This window comes from Rutidosis leptorrhynchoides, chromosome 3, assembly GCF_046630445.1.
Source record: "Rutidosis leptorrhynchoides isolate AG116_Rl617_1_P2 chromosome 3, CSIRO_AGI_Rlap_v1, whole genome shotgun sequence".
NCBI lineage: Eukaryota > Viridiplantae > Streptophyta > Magnoliopsida > Asterales > Asteraceae > Rutidosis > Rutidosis leptorrhynchoides.
In genome coordinates this window covers 95221090-95241756 of record NC_092335.1, presented here as the reverse complement: position 1 = coordinate 95241756, position 20667 = coordinate 95221090, and the positions used below count along the sequence as shown (strand labels likewise).

The 20667-nt window shown below is 33.3% G+C and overlaps 1 protein-coding gene across 1 annotated transcript; it reads left to right on the top strand.

Annotated features, from left to right (window-relative positions):
* Window positions 1-7874: 7874 nt before the first annotated feature.
* LOC139896509 (chloroplastic group IIA intron splicing facilitator CRS1, chloroplastic) lies at window positions 7875-12404 on the top strand (the record flags this gene model as incomplete). The annotated part of the gene is made up of 9 exons (XM_071879148.1): window positions 7875-8660; window positions 8784-9186; window positions 9864-9994; window positions 10079-10429; window positions 10515-10671; window positions 10915-11204; window positions 11336-11395; window positions 11609-11689; window positions 11944-12404. Coding segments are annotated over 8 exons (2226 nt in total), but the record flags the coding sequence as incomplete, so codon positions are not given.
* Window positions 12405-20667: the final 8263 nt, after the last annotated feature.

The following is a 20667-nucleotide window of genomic DNA, read 5'->3' as shown; positions in this document are numbered from 1 at the left end:
ATGTTGTTACCACTTATCTGTATGGATCACTTGATAGTGATATATATGAATATACCTGAAGGGTTTAAGGTATCATAAGCATCTAATGCAAAACCCAAAGGAATGTATTCCATTAAATCACAAAGATTTTTAAATGGGTTTATACAATCGAGACGTATGTGGTATAACCCATTAAATGACTACTTGATAAGAAAAGGGTATACATATAAACTTATTTGCATGTGTGTTTTATAAAAACAATGTTCGGATATGTGAACATAGTTGTTTATATCAATTATCTTAAATAAAGAAATCCATAAAGCCATTCAACTTCTAGAGAAAGATTTTGAAATAAAAAAAATCAAGTAATACGTTGATTTACATATTGAGCATATGACTAATGACTTACTTATACATCAAACAACTTATACCGAAAAGATTTTTAAAACATTTTAATATGGACAAGATAAAAACCATTAAGTACTCCTATGGTTGTTAGATCTCAATATTGATAATGATCCATTTCATCCTCTAGAAGATCATGAAGATCTTCTTGGTTCAGAAGTTCCATATCATAGTGCAATTGGGGTTATTATGTATTTTACAAATTGTACAAGACCTGACATGTTTTTTGCAGTTAATTTGTTGACAAGGTTCAGCTCAACCCCTACAAAAAGACATTGAAATGGGATCAAGCAGATATTTTTGATACCCTTGAGGAACTGCTGATTTAAAATTATTTTATTCTAACGCTTCAAAACAAGATTTGGTTGATTATGTATATGCAGGTCATTCATCAAATCCTCATAAAGATAAATCTCAATCTCGGCATGTATTCCTAAATGGGGATACCACAAAATCATGGCGTTCTTAAAACAATCACTTGTTGCAACATCATCAAATCATGACCAAGTGATTACATTATATGAAACTACTCGAAAATGTGTTTGGTTGAGATCAATGACACAAATCATTATTGATTCTTGTGGACTAGAACGAGCTTGCATAATACAAATGAAATAAGAGTATCAAAAGTGACAGAACAAAATATAAATGCTGACGTGGCGCCAAAGCCATAGATGGTCTTGACAGTAATAAGTTTGATGGAAAAGAATGGTAAGTTGGTAAGGCTCAGAAAAGACTAAAAGAGAATAGGAATTGAAACAAGGGTTTTGAGCAAACCATGAAGGAGACTGTAGACAAATCACAGGGGCTAAACTTGTACATAAAAGATTTAGATGATACAGTTTCAGATGAAAACCTTATATTCTTCTCATATACTCAAGATCTCATAAAAGACAACCAGATTAAAATGAGATACGTTCAATCAACAACTCTGCTGATCTTTATACCAAAGCACTGTCAACCGCTATTTTCAGAACACACGTTCACAATATTGGCATGAGGCAAGTTCAAAAGATGTGACGACTCAGCGATGTCTACTTGTGGGGAGTCAACTCTATACTGCACTCTTTTTCTCTTGACTAAAGTTTTTATCCCACTGGGTTTTTCTTTAGCAAGATTTTTAACGAGACAGTACTAGTTGCACTCTAATAAAATTGTCATCCAAGGGGGAGTGTTGTGAGAAAGTCAATTGTGGATGACAGTTGTTTTCACCTGACCCTCATAATTCAAACATGTACAATATATTATTGTATTATAAATACCGATTGAAATGAAAAGATGAATGTACCCATTTTCTTCACTAAGAATTTACTATATTCTCTCTTCTTTCTATTATTATCTATTTAGAGACTGTTATAAAATATCTAGATTGTGTTATAAAATATCTAGATTGGATGTTAATTTTATTATTATTATATTTCTTGCATAGTAATATTTTATACTATAAATAGACATGTATGGTAACCATTTAAGGTGCACCATTTCTCTTGAAATATCAATATCAATATTTCTTCTCTCCTTCTTCTCTCTTTTTCTCTCTTTGTTCTTATAACCATTAAAGGTAGTTATAAGCCTACTGAATTATAACACGTTATCAGCACGAAAAGCTTAGTGTAATTAAAAGATATCTCAAACAATCACGAATCACTAATCAAGGTATGAAATTATTAATAATTTTCAGACTCGAATATATCAAATTTTGGACTACTAACATTTATATTTATGTTATTTAAGTTATATATGGTCGGTTATACCACCTGAATTATATTTCTGTAATCTAACTTTTACTAACTTCACTAACATTTATATTTATGTTATTTAAGTTATATATGGTCGGTTATACCACCTGAATTATATTTCTGTAATCTAACTTTTACTAACTTCACTAACATTTATATTTATGTTATTTAAGTTATATATGGTCGGTTATACCGCCTGAATTATATTTTCTGTAATCTAACTCTTATTAACTTCACTAACATTTATATTTATGTTAATAAGACCTCATGATTGTACGCAACACGTCATTTGACAACACGGTACTTTATGTACGCAACACGTCATTTGACAACATGGTACCATGGGTCGAGATTAATTCCGATCAATACGAATACGACGGGGTCTTTATATGTTATCTAACATTTATGATTACTTATGCAATTAATCATTATTTATTTCATGCATACTAATGTTTATTCTTAAATTTATAATTTTAAAAGTTAAAATAAAAAAATAGTTTGTATTTTTATTAAAAGTAAATCTTAAAAGTTAAAATAAGAAAAAGTAGTTTGTACTTTTATTAAAAGTAAATCTTAAAAGTTAAAATACAAAAAGTAGTTTGTATTTTTATTAAAAGTAAATCTTAAAAGTTAAAATAAGAAAAAGTAGTTTGTATTTTTATTAAAAGTATATCTTAAAAGTTAAAGTAAGAAAAAAAAGGGGATGGTAAAATGGAGTAGCTTTTTGTCAAAAATGAAGTATTGAAAATGAAGTGGTCTCCTTCTATAATTAAAAAAAAATATACTTTCATCAAATGAATTTTTTTTTGTGGCCGACAATTCCAAACACGAGTCAGTGTTTAGTTTATCAAGAATATCTCTTGATTTGGTGAAAGGTCACGATCACGATATCGGGTGTTGTGAAAGAATTAAAAAAATTAGTCAAGTGGCCTTTTAAAAACTAGAAAGTTTTTTTTAAACAAAAATGTTTCAACATGTCTTATGTTAATTTTCTAAAATAAGTTATTATTATTCCGAGTTTAACACATATACATATGTTAATTAAAAACAACCTTTTTGTTCTTATGTAGTGTTGGGTTGCAATTTTGGTTGTATGCCATAATTCCATCCAGTAGAGTGACAATAGAAAACTTTTGATGATAATCAATAAAAAACTTTTTTCTAAACTTGTCAAATGTTTTGTTAAAAACGTGACCGTTGAAAAAAGGAGGTTGAATAATAAAACTTAAAAAACAAATTATTTTTTTAAGAGTGTGCATCAAAATGGCCCGTTTAATAATGGGGAGTAAAAATATAGTCAAATTGTTTCAATGAACAAGGGTTCAATTAGATGTCTCTTAAAAAAAATCCGCGGGTACGGGTGATGGATCCAATGGATCCGCATCCACGACCCGCGGGTGCTATCCCTAATTGTGACAAGTACAAATCAACTAAAAGTCTAAAAAATAAATGCTCTTATAGGGACCAAATGTTCACAATAATTGCCTAAGCTAGATATGAAACAAATAGTTCATAAAAAAAAAAAAGTCGTTGTGCGTTTTCGGGATGATAGCCGAAATACACTTACAAAAGTAGGTCAGCCGTCAATTCTTTATGGCCATATCAACGTAGATCAATAAAATCATTTATGGTTTTGATAAAAGATTAATTAAAAATTAATTGTTTTTTGGTCTTGGATTCTCGGTAACAAAAGCAAAGGTTGTTTTTGGTTGCCACAACAAACAAGACAGAGGTTGTTGACTTTTGTTGTTAAACATGGCACAAGTGAACAATAACAATAGATTATTGTTTTTGAAAAGAATAATGATGCGTTAATTTTATTGTATAAAATAAAATTAAAGAAAATGGTTTTCATTGATGACTATGAACAAACGCAAACAAAGTGTTTGTGGTATTTGGTGATTAAAAAAAAAGTGCATCTAAAGCTTCTACTGAAAATAATATGCATCTAAAGCTTCTACTGAAAATTAATGTGCAAGGTACAACGTATAACTATATGGTCAAATTCATTTGAGCCTTCGGAGTCACAAGTATATGATGTATATATATATTACTCAATTAACAAAATAGTAAATCTAAATTAATTCATATGAATAGTAAAACGAAATTAATTAATTTACTATTCACATAAAAAAGCGCATATGATAAAAAGCGCATCGCATATGATAAGCGCATATGATAAAAAGCGAATATGATGAAAAGCACAACGCATATGATGAAAATCGCATATGATTAAAAGCGCATATGGTGAAAAACACAGCGCATATGATTAAAAGCGTATATGGTGAAAAGGATATATGATAAAAAAAAAAAAAACACATATGGTGATTTATAAAAAAAAAAAAAAACACATATGGTGATTAATGAAAAGTATATTGTAAAAAAGAATCACAAATGTTTCTTGAAAGAATTCAAGGTAAGATATATGAACCAATTCATCCATCATGTGAACCATTTTGATATTTCATGGTTCTAATAGACGCATCTAGCGGATGGTCTCATATTTGTATGTTATCAAGCCGTAATATGGCATTTGCAAAGTTTCTTGCACAAATTATTAAATTGAGAACACATTATTCTGATTACACCATTAAAAGGATGAGACTTGATAATGCTGGTGAGTTAACATCTCAAGCATTTAATGATCATTATAAATCTACAGGGATTGTTGTTGAACATCCAGTTGCTCATGTGCATACACAAAATTGGTTTAGCTGAATCAATAGATAAACGCTTACAGCTAATAACTAGACAATTGATAATGAGTACAAATCTCTCAATATTTATATGTGGGCATGTAAATTTACATGCTGCGACATTAATTCGCATTATACCATGTGGAAGTCGTAAATATTTTCACTTAATACTTGATTTTGGCCAAGAGCCAAATATTTTCTACCTTAAAACATTGGTTGTGCAGTGTATGTTCCAATTGTATCACCACAACACAATAAAATGGTTCTTCAAAGAAAGATGATAATATATTTTGAATATAAAACATCTTCAATCATAAGATATATTGAACCCATGATGGGTGATGTTTTTACAGCACGTTTTGCTGATTGTCATTTTAATAAAACATTGTTCCCTAGATTAGGGGGAGAAATAAAAATAAAAAATAAAATGATGCTTCATGATGTGAACATCAATTAAGGTATATTGAACTCGCACAAAAGAATGTGAAACGAAAGTTCAAAAATAATGCATATGCAAGAACTTGCAAATTAATTACTTTATGCATTTACAGATATAAAAAAGTGACTAAATCATATATACCAGCGATAAATGCTCCAGCTCGAACTGAAATTTCAAAAGCTGGCAATAATGTCACTGTTGAGTCTTTGCCACGCATCAAACGTGGAAGATCAATTGGTTCCGAAGATAAAAATCCTCGAAAAAGAAAATCAGCTGATAATGAGGTAAGAGAAAGTGTTCAAGAAGAACCACAAATCAATATTCCTTCTGCAGAGGATATTGATAAATGTAAATACTAAAATTGCGATAAATTATGCAATATTATGGAACCGAAATGAAACTAAAATCTCTATGAGATATTTTCATATAATGTTACAATGACATCATGAATAAAGATGATGATCTGAAACTAAAATCTGTCATTGAATATACAAAGTGGACATGATTGAGCTCAATGGAAAGGAGCAAGACGAGCTAAATTAGAATCGCTCGATAAAAGAAAAGTTTTCGGATAAATCGTTATCACTTTTAAAGATGTGAAACATATGGGATATAAATGAATTTTTATCCGAAAAGAAATGTGCAAATGAAGTTACAAGGCAAAACTAGACTTGTAACTCAATATTTCCCACAAAGACCAGAAATGAATTATGAAGAAAACTTATCCTTATGTAGTGAATACAATTACTTATTAGATACTTAATCAACCTGGTAGTTACTTAAATGCATCTCATGGATGTTGTTACTACTTATCTATGTGAATCACTTGATAGTGATATATATATGAATATATCTGAAGGGTTTAAGGTATCATAAGTATCTAATGCAAAACTCAAATAAATGTATTCCATTGAATCACAAAGATTTTTATATGGATTGATACAATAGTATAACCGATTAAATGACTACTTGAAAAAAAAAGGGGTATACATATAAACTTATTTTGCACGTATGTTTTATAAAAACAATGTTCGGATATGTGATCGTAGTTGTTTATGTCAATGTTCTTAACATCATATGAACGAATAAAGAGATCTATGAAATCATTCAACTTCTAAAGAATTATTTTGAAATGAAAGATCATGAAAATCTTAACAGATCGGAAGTTCCATATTTTAGTGCAATTGAGGTTCTTATGTATCTTATAGATTGTACAAGACCTGACATTTCTCTTGCAGTTAATTTGTTGGCAAGATTCAGCTCAAATGACAATGGAGCGGGATCAAACACATATTTTGATACCCTTGAGAAACTGCTGATTTAAAATTATTTTATTATAACGTTTCAAAACAAGATTTGGTTGATTATATATATGCAGGTCATTCATCAAATCCTCATAAAGATAAATCTCAAACTCGATATGTATTCCTAAATAGAGATACCACAAAATCATGGCGTTCTTAAAACAAACACTTGTTGCAACATCATCATCAAATCATGACGAAGTGATTGCATTATATGAAACTACTCGAAAATGTGTTTGGTTGAGATCAATGACACAAATCATTATTGATTCTTGTGGACTAGAACGCTATAAAAGACTAACAACTATCTTCACCAACAACTATATATGAAGATAATGCAGCTTGCATAATACAAATGAAAGAAGAGTATCAAAAGTGACTGAACAAAATATAAATACTGACGAGGCGCCAAAGCCATAGACGGTCTTAACGGTCATAAGTTTGATGGAAAAGAATGGTATGTTGGTAAGGCTCAGAAAAGACTACAAAGGAATAGGAATTGAAACAAGGGTTTGAGCAAACCATGAAGGAGACTGTAGACAAATCACAAGGGCTAAACTTGTACATAAAAGATTTAGATGATACAGTTTCAGATGAAAACCTCAGATTCTTCTCATATACTCAAGATCTCGTAAAAGACAACCAGATTAAAATGAGATACGTTCAATCAACAACTCTGTTGATCTTTATACCAAAGCACTGCCAACTGCTATTTTCAGAACACACGTTCATAATATTGGCATGAGACATGTTCAGAAGATGTAACAACTCAGGCGTTGCCTATTTGAGGGGGAGTCAACTCTATGCTGCACTCTTTTTCCCTTAGCTAAAGTTTTATCCCAATGGGTTTTCTTTAGCAAGGTTTTTAACGAGGCAGTAATAGTTATTCTCTAATAAAATTGTCATCCAAGGGGGAGTGTTATAAAATATCTAGATTGTGTTATAAAATATCTAGATTGGATGTTAATTTTATTATTATTATATTTCTTGCATAGTAATATTTTATACTATAAATAGACATGTATGGTAACCATTTAAGGTGCACCATTTCTCTTGAAATATCAATATCAATATTTCTTCTCTCCTTCTTCTCTCTTTTTCTCTCTTTGTTCTTATAACCATTAAAGGTAGTTATAAACCTACTGAATTATAACAGAGACTACATTATTAATGGCAGTTATAAACTACTTAATTATAACAATTCTTAATTTATTGGGGGAAAAAATTCAATATCCATCCCTGCAACAATAGAAAAAATCTCAAATGTTTCATTTCTTGCACTTGGATAGAAGTTCACTGAACCATACTGCCTTTCAGCTTCAGAATTCAAGTTGCAGGCGAGAATTTTGCTTCCATCACAATGTCAGCAACCATGTTTCTATCACCCACAACGCTCTCAAAATTCCCAAAAAACATTCACTTCTCAAATTCACAAAATCACCCCAACTCAATTTCAGCTTCCAGTCCACCTACCCCTGAAAAAGATCACGACTTTAAACCAAACCCATTAAATTCAGCCACAAAAACAGCTCCATGGATGAAAGGTCCTCTTGTTCTTGAACCAAATCAAGTTATAGACTTTACTAAACCTAAACACAGAAAAACCCCTAATGATAACAAAGACCAAAAGTCAGCAACTTTATTGACCCAAAAAGTCAGTGGTGGAAGAGGGAAACAAGCAATGAAAAAAATATTGTATAGTATAGATAATCTTGAAGAATTAGAGGATACCCAGAAAAGTTCAAAAGAAATTGAATTTGATTTGAAATTGGGTAATTTGGGTGATGATGATGGTGGTGGAGATAAGAGATGGGTTCGCCGGAAACTGCCGTGGGAAAGGTCGGAGACGATGGTGTTTAGGAGAACGAAAAAAGAGAAAGTGGTTACTTCTGCTGATTTGAATCTTGATGAGGGATTGCTTGAAAGATTAAGAAATGAGGCTAAAAAGATGAGAAATTGGGTAAAGGTTAATAAAGTTGGAGTGAATGAAAGTGTTCTTGAACAAATTAGATTGATTTGGAATACTGAAGAGCTTGTTATGATTAAATTTGACATGCCATTGTGTCGAAATATGGATCGAGCTCGCGAAATTGTTGAGGTTAGCTAAGAGATTTCAGTATTCCTTTTAAATCGATTTTAGCCAAGCACCACTTATTATGTTATATTGTTTATCATATTGGTAATGGATGTTGTTAGGTTCTGAAATACAATTTGATGGCAGGTTAAAACAGGGGGGTTTGTGGTTTGGTGTAAGAAGGATATTCTTGTTGTGTATAGAGGATGCAATTATAGCGATGTGAGTCCCATTTCGAATAATAGATATAGTACTCGAACGGTATATGAAACAATTGATGGGCATGATGTAAATGAAGATATTATGTCTGTAAAAGGGTCGCTTTATGAGAGGGAAGCTGATAGATTATTAGACGGGTTGGGACCTCGGTTTGTTGATTGGTGGATGCCGAAGCCGTTGCCGGTTGATGCGGACTTGCTTCCTGAAGTGGTTCGCGGGTACAAACCTCCATCAAGGCTTTACCCTTTGAGTGGTAGATCGACATTGACTGATAATGAGTTGACTCACTTGAGGAAGCTTGCTTACAATTTACCTACGCATTTTGTTCTTGGTATGCACATTTATCTTTCTGATAATTCCATTAGAAAGTGTTTATGATATGTATGAATAGTGATAATAAGTTTTTTTGAGTGTGTAGCCTATTATAGTTTGACCTCTTATTTGAATGATTACCGTTTCAGCATTCAGCGCGTTTATTTGTGACCTCTCAATGAAAAACGACGTTGAATCACCAAAATATATGTACAACCATTCAGAGTTGGAATAGTCTCGTAACCATTTAGCACCTCATCTTCCTTTAATATCCCTAGAACACTTATTAAACAACTGTATTATATTTTGTTCATGTTAATGGTAATTTTACATTATTCTATGTTAGAATGCTTATCAAAAATGTTATTTTTATTCCGACCTAGCTTCAATAAGATACTTTGAATCATTCAAATTTTAAACTATTCAACGCTTAATCATTTTGGTTTATCAAATCCAGCTGAATGACCAAGAAGGACATTTTTTGTGAGAAAGTGATAGATGTCTTAAAAGTTATGACATAGGAGTGAAAGTCTCTATAATGAATAAAGGGTAAATAGATAATAATATACGAGTATGTATATTTGATAATTGTTTTTGCTGCAGCTGTTATGGTACTGATAATCAGATTATCTTTATCCAAACATTAAAAATTTATTACACATTTTTATAATATTATTTTTGATTTTTGATGCACAGGGAGAAACCGAAACCTCCAAGGCTTGGCTGCAGCTATCTTAAAGTTATGGTCGAAATGTCATATCGTAAAGATTGCATTAAAGTGGGGAATTCCTAACACAAGCAACGAACAGATGGCTACAGAACTTAAAGTAAGATTCTTGATTATATCAGTTTGACCAAAAAGTCAACATTACTACTCTTCACTAAAAGTGATTATATCTTGATATTTGCAGCTTCTCACTGGTGGAGTGTTACTACTACGTAATAAATTCTATATTATATTATACAGAGGCAAAGATTATCTTCCACCCGATGTTGCAGACCTTGTTGCCAATAGAGAAATGGAGATAGAAAGTTTTCAATTACAAGAAGAAACTGCACGTGCTAATATAATTGAAACCTTTGACTATATTGACCAACCAGTATCAGATTGTAGCATCGTTGGTACGTTAAAAGAGTTTCATATTATACAGTCAGAACATGAGGGAATCAAGGATGAGATTAGTGAAGGTGAAATTCAAGTTAACGTTGAGAAGATGAAACTAGAAAAAGAAATACGGATACAAGAGCTCAAGTATTTCATTGTATGGATTTTTTTTTTTGTTAAGTTTGTTTTATTGTATAATATGGAAAATAGTGAAGATGTATTAATGAGGGTTTATTTTGCAGCTTAACATGAAGATTCGAAAAGCTTCAAAAGAGTTGGTTAAGTTAAACTCTGCGTGGGACCCAGTTGAACCGAATGAGGATCGAGAGATCATAACGAGTGAAGAAAGAGAGTGTTTAAGAAAGATGGCATTGAAGATGGATAGCACATTAGTACTTGGTAAAATAAATATATAATATATATATATAAATAATAGTATAATAATAATAGTAGTAGTAATGTGCTTTAAACAGTCGTACATAGCGGTTACTTATTAATTTAGTGGTGGCGGTTACATGAATGTACAACTGTTTCAAGCGTGTTAATAGGGATGTCGTTAGCAAAATCCTGATAATAATAGTAAGAAATGAAATTCAGGGGATTATTTGTTAATAGATGATATTTATTTATTTTGAATTATAGGGCGCCGAGGTGTATATGATGGTGTAATTGAAGGTTTGCATCAACATTGGAAACATAGGGAGATAGTAAAAGTGATAACAATGCAACGTGCGTTTTCAAGGATCTTGTACACTGCACAATGTCTTGAAGCTGAAAGTGGAGGGGTACTTGTTTCAATAGAGAAAATGAAACTTGGGTATGCAATAATTATTTACCGTGGGAAGAACTATAAACGCCCTTCGAAATTTTCAAAAAACCTCCTCAGTAAACGAGAAGCGTTACAAAAATCATTGGAGTTGCAAAGAATTGGGGTTAGTAAAGTTGTTGACTTTCGTGATATGTTTGAGTCAGCATGTATCTAACATAATTTACATTTTATATGCACGTTAATAAGTGGTGTCCTTTTTCTTTCTTTTTTTTTTCTTTCTTTTTTTTTTTTCAGTCGTTGAAGTTCTTTGCAAATATGAGACAACAAGCAATCTATGAACTCAAGTGCAAATTGGTGAGTCATATACGCATATTTGAACGAGTATATATGTGGATTTTCCTTTGCTTTGAGTTTGTATAAGATTTAAAAATAGTGATTTTATAGGGTAGTAACTCTTAATTTTTTATTGCATAGTAACAGAAGATTAAACATTGGATTTGCCCATTTTAAATTACATAAAATGTTACTATTCGTGTATTATGCTAAAATGAGTTTCTTTGTATTCAGGATGCTTTGAAATACCTAGAAATGGATCAGAAAAGAGTGACATCCTGAAGAAGAAGAAAGGAAGACAAACTAGAGTTATTGGTATGAATGGTTTTGGATTAATTTTCTATCTTTTTTAAATGTGTCACTTTTTTATATAAGAGTGTGGCCAAATGGGTAGAAAGCAGTACAACTTATTATTAGATGTATATAACGTAGTACTTACACTAAATCATGTTGTTTAAGAAAAAAGAATTGATTTAAGAACTGGATGACAGTTGTTTCATGTCTTCAGTCTATCCATGTGACCTGCCCATTTTGTCACCTTTATTGTTAATACCTGCAATGAATTTCAGGAGTTTCAGATGTTGGCCCAAGATCAGCTGCCTTTTGTGCGTTTTAATGTGGTTGGCATTCTATATGCCATTTTCCGAATCTAAATGGGTCACAATTGTACATGTTGACAGAATGATGAAGATGAGTACCGATGGCTTTCCAGATGTAAGAGCTGAGCGGAACGGAACGGATGGCACCCCACTAGTCGCTGGAAATTAATATAACAGGTCTGTCAAATATGGACATTAAATCTCATGGACATGTTTAAAAGTTCATGTGATCGTATATTCTTTTTCGTTATGATTTTACCTAGTGTTTATAACAATTAAAAGCAAGTTGATGAAATGAAACGTATACTTGTAAGTCATAGACTCAGAGAGAATATAAACTATCTCAGCCTGTACTCAGCTGTGTTAGCTAAGGAGAAGGCTGCCTAGAACACACATTGTAAACTATAGAAAATTAATGTAGTGAATCATTAGTTTAATGTGTATAACTTTAACTTCCACTTTAATCCGTAATATTGTACTATATAATTTGTCCGTATATAATATTGTAGGTTATATACTCAGAAAAATAGATACCAGTGTACATCACATACTTTCAAAAAGTGTTCTAATGTAGGCTATAGGTGATCGGTTACCTGCGTGTGCAGTCCCCGGGCTAACAGACGTTAACAAGAAGCATTCATAGATCGAATTGATTAGAGTTTCAGGTTCCTGATTACTCCTTCAAGCTTCGTGTTGCAATAGACTGTGTTAAAATTCATCTTTGAACAACAGATCGAAAAGTCAAAGTTTATGAGATTTTGGTCAACAATTCAGTTGGACCGTTCTCGATTTTCGGTCTTGATTTTAGTTCACGAGTGTTAGGTGATGGAATTAGAACAACTTTCATGAAGAAATCGTATCCTAAAAACGCCTAAATGTTAACGTCCGTTAGCTTCAGGGACTGCACATGCGGGTAACCGGTTACCAATAGCCTACATTATAACATTTTTTGAAAGTATGTGACCTACACTGATATTTTTCTGGATATATAGCCTACATTAGAACAAAAATAAATATGTATAAAGCTATTTGGTAGCCTTAACTCTTTTTAATTTAATTAATTTATTCCGGAGTATTGAAACTCTATCAATTTACGGAAGTAGGGTAAGTGATCAATATAATGTAATGCACACAAGACTAAAAAAATAGAAGGAACATCCTTGTGTTTTTAGTTCAGTAGTAATGATTCATAACCTCTTTGTTAGAGGTTGAGAGTTCAATGCAGTGTAAATTCTTTAACATAAAATACGATAACGATAAATACTACTGTAAATTCTTTAACATAAACTACTCCGAGTATGAATCAGTCACTACCATCTCCCGTTGAGTCTTTCTCTTCTTCTTTTCAATCGCCTTCCAACCTTCTTCCGTCAAGTCTTCCGTCTTAATTGCCTAAATCCTAATTTGCGCTACGATATCCTTGCGCTTGCAGTATCTTTCTTTCCTTTTGAGACGTTATCTAACGTCCACTCAACTGACTTCGACTCGTGAGATATAGGCATGGAACGAGAGGATGTTTTCTGTGATTTTCTTGATTTTCTAGGTAGGCGCGGGAGGTGATCATCACCAAATAATCGTTTGGATTGGGTTTGGTAGTTGATCATCATTCAAATCAAACACTTCAATTTCGGGCTCCAGTTGTTCATCTCTTCGGTTTCTCCTACTAACAACACACATATCAGGAGTTTGCCACTTTAACTAGAAAAACTCTACGCTTGATAACACATGGATTTCTTGTTCTTCTCCAAGAAAAATCGATCATCACCAGGGGTGTTCATAAAATCCGAATCCGAATCCGCAATCCGAATAATCTGAAAATCCGATCCGAAAATATCCGAAAAATCGGATATCCGGTTTTTCGGATTCGGATATCGGATGGCACTTTTCAAAATTTTCGGATATTCGGACACCCGAATATCCGAAATTACAAATAGCTTATATGAAACTTTGGCGCTAATAAGTCTTGTTGGCTTTCAATTAAACAAGAATATCAAACATGAGCATCTTAAAAAATGTGATAAACGCTCACCTTTTGTCTAGAAATGCACTCATTGGCTGAGTTACAGTAACCATAAATACATACATATGTAATATAATCAAGTTGGGTTTGAGGTGTTTTTTCTTCATATATGTAGCTATAAGTTTTAATGACGCTGCTCCATATGTAATTATGTGTTTATTATCCTGCTCTATATTGTAGATCTTGATGAATTTGAGTAACTCGCTGTAAAAACTCAAATTCTTTCACTGTGAAAATTCAATCCATACCCTCTACAACTCAAAATTCTAGGCAAGGGATATCAAAGTGGTGAAAGCAAAATATTAGCATGTTGAAAAACATATAGAAATAATGTATTTAAGTATGGATATAAAAACTTCGTAACATGTGAGCTGCGATCATATTTAATGTGTTTCATATTGGATGTATTCTATTCGTTGATGGCTACTAAAGTAATAATGTTGGTTCAGTTTCGTTAAAATCAAACCTTCAGTAAAATTAAGAGTATAGAGCATGTTGAAAAACATATAGAAATAATGTATTTAAGTATGGATATAAAATCAGGTTTTGAACACCCATCACAACAGGTACGGAAGTCATCATCATTCTTTCCACTACACCACTCATTTTTTAAGTGGCAAATAATCTATTAGTTCACAGTAATTGAACTATGAACACCAGACTCTCAATTAAACAATAAATAAGAATTATTAGTGCAAGAATTGAGAGAACACGATAATGAAATATAAAATTGATAATGTTGATCGTGCAAAGATGCAAGTTCAAAGCAAACCATACGACCCTATTTATACAGAAAAAACCAAATCTAAAGATTTGGTTTCCAAAACAACTTAGCTATAAATAAGGTAAAGATAAACTTAAAAACTAAACTAATATGCAAATAACTCTAAAGTTAATCTTCTGAAGATAAAACCGAATCAAAACAAATCTTCTTAAACTTTAAACATATCTCCAGAATATTCGATAAAACCGAATCAAAACAAATCTTCTTAAACTTTAAACATATCTCCAGAATATTCATTAGCTTATGCATCAAGAAATCTCAAACCGCTGACTTCAGTAAACACCAGAGTCTGCAACTTCAGACTCTAATTCTCCAGATTCTAGCATGCTTTTGACTCATCAGATTTTCATTTTCCCAACAATCTCTCCCTATCTGATGATGTCAAAACAACCTGTACACCTAATTAATCACCTTAGCATACTCATTTTCGATAAGCTTACACTTGTTCTTCATGTGAGGAATTTTCTTCAACATATTCAGCTTGCTATACAAGTGATTCAACAATTGAACCCTAAAAGGAAAAGTTTGCTCTGTCTCACATCTGGATAATAAACTGATCAACATCTCAATACTAGCCCCTTCAAACTGATCAACCCTAATCAACATCCTTTGATTTCCATTTGTTTTAAACATCAAGCCATCCAAATACTCAACATACTTTTCATCAACAAACTTTAAATGTTCAGGAACATCATACCTTTCAACATGTCCCTTAGCTCTTCTTTCTTTCATCTCTAGATCAAACATTCCACAAAATACCTCATAATCCTTAAAACTTATAAACCCTTCTTCAAACACCAAATGTACCAGCATATAAACTCTCTTCAACACTTCTTTCACAACAACTTGATCTCCTGCATACTCCTTGATACACACAGCTATGCCTTTCCACTCACAAAAACCCAAACGAACAATTTGATTTATTTTAACTCTTAACCTCCTATCTGGTAAGTGTGTCATTGTTAGCAGTAAAGTTACACCTTCAAATTCAGATTTATCAACCTCAACCTTGACAACATCACCTTCATATCTTCTGAACCTAAATCTCTTATTCATCTGAGCCCTTAGATCACCATCTGCTCTTTGAGTAGCAGTAACCACAACATTACTAGAAGTACCAGTACCCTTATCAACAACATTCTCCCCCTCAATTTGTTGCTCCCCCTCAATGTGAGTCCTCTTAGATTGCTCCCCCTCGACACTTGCAAAACCTGCATCTGCAATACCTGCATCATCTGACCTCTTTCTTTTCTCCCCCTTTTTGACATCATCTAAAGGCAGAGAAGATATGACCTTCCAAATTTCAGTCTGTTGATTTTTGAGGGAACAAATATCAGAAGCAAACCCAGTAAAGCATTGTCTCAGTTCATCAACACCAACCATTCGTTTCTCCAGCTCAGCCAACCTGTGTGTAATTTCTGTAACAGACCCTGAACCACCTGTACTAGTCAATCCCTGCATATCCCCAACCAACCTCCTTACCTCCATCAGCTCATCTTTTGAAACAAAATTATTATTAAAGTTAAGATTATTAATCTTAGACTGCACATCAGAGAGCTTGTCATCAAACTCCTTAGTCAACTTGGTCAAAGCCTGATGCAGGCCAACCATGGTGACTGGTGCCTCAGTCTGAGAAGTAGTGCCAGAAGATAAGGGTAGGGTTGGTATGTCCTCACAGCCTTCCTGTTGTAAAGAAAGCTGATCTTTGGACATAGAAGATTTTGATGCCTGTATCTCACCCTGTGACATGAGTGTGATATTGGCAGCCTGTGCAAGAAGGTGTAAGGATGGAATATTTTGGGTAGGTAGTGGCAGACTTAAGTCTGGGGTAAAAGTTGGCTTGGCCATTGCAGTTGGGTTTTGGATTTGGTTATTTGAGTTCAGGATTGGGACTTCTTCATGTAAGTCAACCGAGTGGGTTTTCTCAGTGACTGTAGTGTGGGTATCCAAGTTAACTAACCTACCAGGTTCAGGTTGGGTCAAAGTACTCCTCTCACCAACCTCTAGCAGAGGTGGTAGAGCAGTACGTGCAGCACTCTTCCTAGTGAATTTTTGAGGTGAATCCACAAGTGACGTAGTATCTAAGGTTTTAGATATGGTGGTATTCTCAATATGAACTGGTGGGTTCATAAGGTGGGTTGAGTGGGTAATTTGCTCAGCAGCAGTGGGTGAAGATGGGTTAGAGTGAGGTGGGATTTCCTCACCCATGTCTTCAGCCTGCTCTGTTTGTAAAACAACATGGGGTGGAGTTTGTGTGGGGGTAGAATCTGATTGCTCATATTCTAAAGATGGTTGACCATTGTTGTGACCTTCTGCAGACCCTGATTGCTCAGATTCTGAAGAAGATGCCCCTGCAGACCCTGATTGCTCAGAATCTATAGGTTGGTCTGCACGGCCCAGATTGACCCAATGCAACATAGCAGGAGTAAGAGCTACCTCTTGATCATTCACAATGTGGTTGTGAAACATTCTGACACTGCATTCTGGAATAAAAGTATACTCATACACACGAAACACTTTAAGCCCATCATACAAAGCAGTTGTCATAGCTTGTTCAAACATCAAACTTAAAAACCTGATAAAAGGCACATTATGATCTCTTGGAGTTTTTTCAGTGAGAACCAAGAGCTCATTGAAGATTAAACGAGCAAAATCAATATTCCTTCCTGTGACTATTGCATGAAACAGATGTGCCTCATAATCATTAACCTCAGTCAGACTACCACATTTGAAGCTCAAACTTCTAATGACATTCGATAACAAAAACATCCACCTTGGAGAGAACATACTAATCTTTATAGAAGAATTAGTTACAGGCTGACCAACCATAGGAAAACAAGATCTCACAGCAGACCTTGACACAGTTCTAACAAAGTTATCCTGTACAGGAAGATTCAAAGCAATTCTTAAATGATTTTCAGTAATAGTTAAAGAATTGTTACCATCTCTATAAGTACCAGTGATAGATCTCGCTTCTCTGTTTCCAACACAGGTATACCAAAATTCGCCTAACATCTCTGAAAACATGATAGTTGTCTTGAAGAAAGCCTCCTTTAAAGGGTGATTTCGCATGAACAATACCAAATCCTCATACCCTTCATTAGCAAAATTCGCAGGAATAGTAGCACAAGCAACCCTGTTGTTAGCTGAAACCTGCACATCCTTATTTCCTCTGATTTCTTTTGCCCTAATCATGTTATCGGTTGGAACAAGAACAAAAGGAATGAACTTCGTATTTGCCATTAGCTTCAATCAAAAACTTGCAAGAGCACGAGTGAATTATGAAAATCGAGAGAGGTTTTGAAGAAGATGATGATCGAATGAGAGGGATTAGGGTTTATGTTTGAAGATTAATTTGAAGAAGATTTTGAAGAAAGAAAATTAGGGGAAATATAAATACCTCTGACACAAAAATTTCAAAAAGTTACCATTAACCCCCTTTAAAATTTAACTTTTTACTTTATAAACCAGAATAAAGAAAACCTTTATTGAACAAAGAAGGAAACAAGTTTACAGTAAAAAAACACAAACAAAGTAAACCTTTCCAGACTCTAAATAACATGGTGTCATCCAGACTATGAATATGACGTAATCCAGATTCTAAATTTTTTTTTTTTTTTTTTTTTTTTTTACAACAACAGTTTAGAGAGTATCATCACTGGACAACATTTCAATTGATGGATTTAACATTCCAAGTTGTCCAAGAAGATAAAAATGCCTTTCCTCAGGAAGTTCTTTAGTGAAAATATCTGCCAAATGATCCTTAGTGCCAATGTGCTTTAAAAACACTTTGCCCTTTTCAACACAATCCCTTATAAAATGATGCCTGATTTCAATATGCTTGGTTCTTGAGTGAAATACTGGATTCTCAGTAATAGTAATTGCACTTTCATTGTCACACATTATTGGAGTGTTGGTCAATGTTAACCCAAAATCCAGAAGTTGATGTTGCATCCAAAGTAACTGAGCACAACAACTTCCTGCAGCAACATATTCAGCTTCTGCTGTGAAAGTGGCCACAGAATTCTGCTTTTTACTAGACCAGCTGACCAATTTTCCACCTAGCAATTGACATCTACCGGAAGTGCTTTTTCTGTCTAATTTGCAACCTGCATAGTCTGCATCTGTGTAACCAATTAGATCAAACCCTGAATCTTTAGAGTACCAAAGACCCAGGTTAGGGGTACCTTTTAAGTACCTAAAAATTCTTTTCACAGCTTTATAATGAGACTCCCTAGGATCAGATTGGTAACGTGCACAAAGACATGTAGCAAACATTATATCAGGTCTACTTGCAGTTAAATATAGCAAAGATCCAATCATACCTCTATAGGTTGATTGACAAGTGAGTTTCCCAGATTCATCTTTATCAAGCTTTTCAGAAACACTCATTGGAGTTCTTAAAGTAGAACAATTTTTAAAACCAAATTTAGTTAACATGTCAGAAATGTAGTTACTTTGGTTAATAAAAATGCCATCAGAACTCTGTTTTATTTGCAACTCAAGAAAATAGTTTAAAGTACATAAATTACTCATTTTATACTCTTCAGACATAATGTCAGAAAACCATTTTCTTAAGTGTGGATTTGTAGAACCAAAAATAATGTCATCAACATAAATTTGAACAAGTAACACATCACCTTTGTCCTTTTTGATAAACAAAGTCTTGTCAATGGCTCCTCTGGAAAAGTTCTTTTCTAGAAGAAATGTTGACAAAGTATCATACCAGGCTCTGGGAGCTTGCTTCAGACCATACAATGCTTTCTTCAACCTGTAAACATGCTTAGGAAATTTCTTACTTACAAAACCAGGAGGTTGTTTCACATAAACCTCTTCTTGCAATTTACCATTCAGAAAAGCACTCTTCACATCCATTTGAAATACCTTGAAATCTTTGTGAGCAGCATATGCCAGAAACAGTCTAATAGCTTCAATTCTAGCAACAGGAGCAAAATTCTCATCATAATCTATTCCTTCTTCTTGTCTGTACCCTTGAGCAACCAACCTTGCTTTATTTCTGATTACAATACCATCTTTATCAACCTTGTTTCTAAAAATCCATTTTGTGCCTATTGCAGTTTTATCAGCAGGCTTTGGAACCAATTCTCAAACATCATTCCTTTCAAATTCTGTCAATTCTTCAGTCATAGCCTCAACCCAATCATTGTCAGCCAATGCTTCATATACTTCTTTAGGCTCAATTAGTGAAAGAAAACAAGAAAAGAAGCAATAATTTGCTATAGCAAAATCAGACACAGGTGTCTGTGAAGAAGAACTAGGTTTAGGCAGACCTGTAGGATCCACAACATAATCCTCAAGATGCTTTGGAGAAACTATGTTTCTAGATGATTTTCTAGTAGGAACAATGAGATCCAAAGTGGTATTTGATAACTGATCACCACTTTCTTGATTGACAACAGATTCTTCTTCCTATGAAGGTTCTTCTGTGTGAGTATCATCTGCAACTTTATTTCTCAATCCAGACAAATTTGGTTCATCTGACTCAGACTCTGAATCCAGAGTCTGAACACTATTCCCTAAAATTAAATTAGATAATTCACTAAGTGCAGATACCTCAGTACTACATGACTGATCCATTTCTAAAGAACTTTCATCAAAGGAAACATTAATGGATTCTTCAATCTTCATTCTCCTCTGATTATATGCTCTATATGCTTCGGATACAGAAGAATATCCCATAAATATACCTTCATCAGACTTTGGCCTCATCTTATCAAGCTGATCTCTTTGATTTAAAATATAGCATTTACACCCAAATACATGGAAGTAATGAATAGTAGGCACCTTTTTATGATATAGCTCATAAGGAGTTTTACCATGTTTCTTCACAATCAAGGACCTATTTTGAGTGTAACATGTTGTATTGACA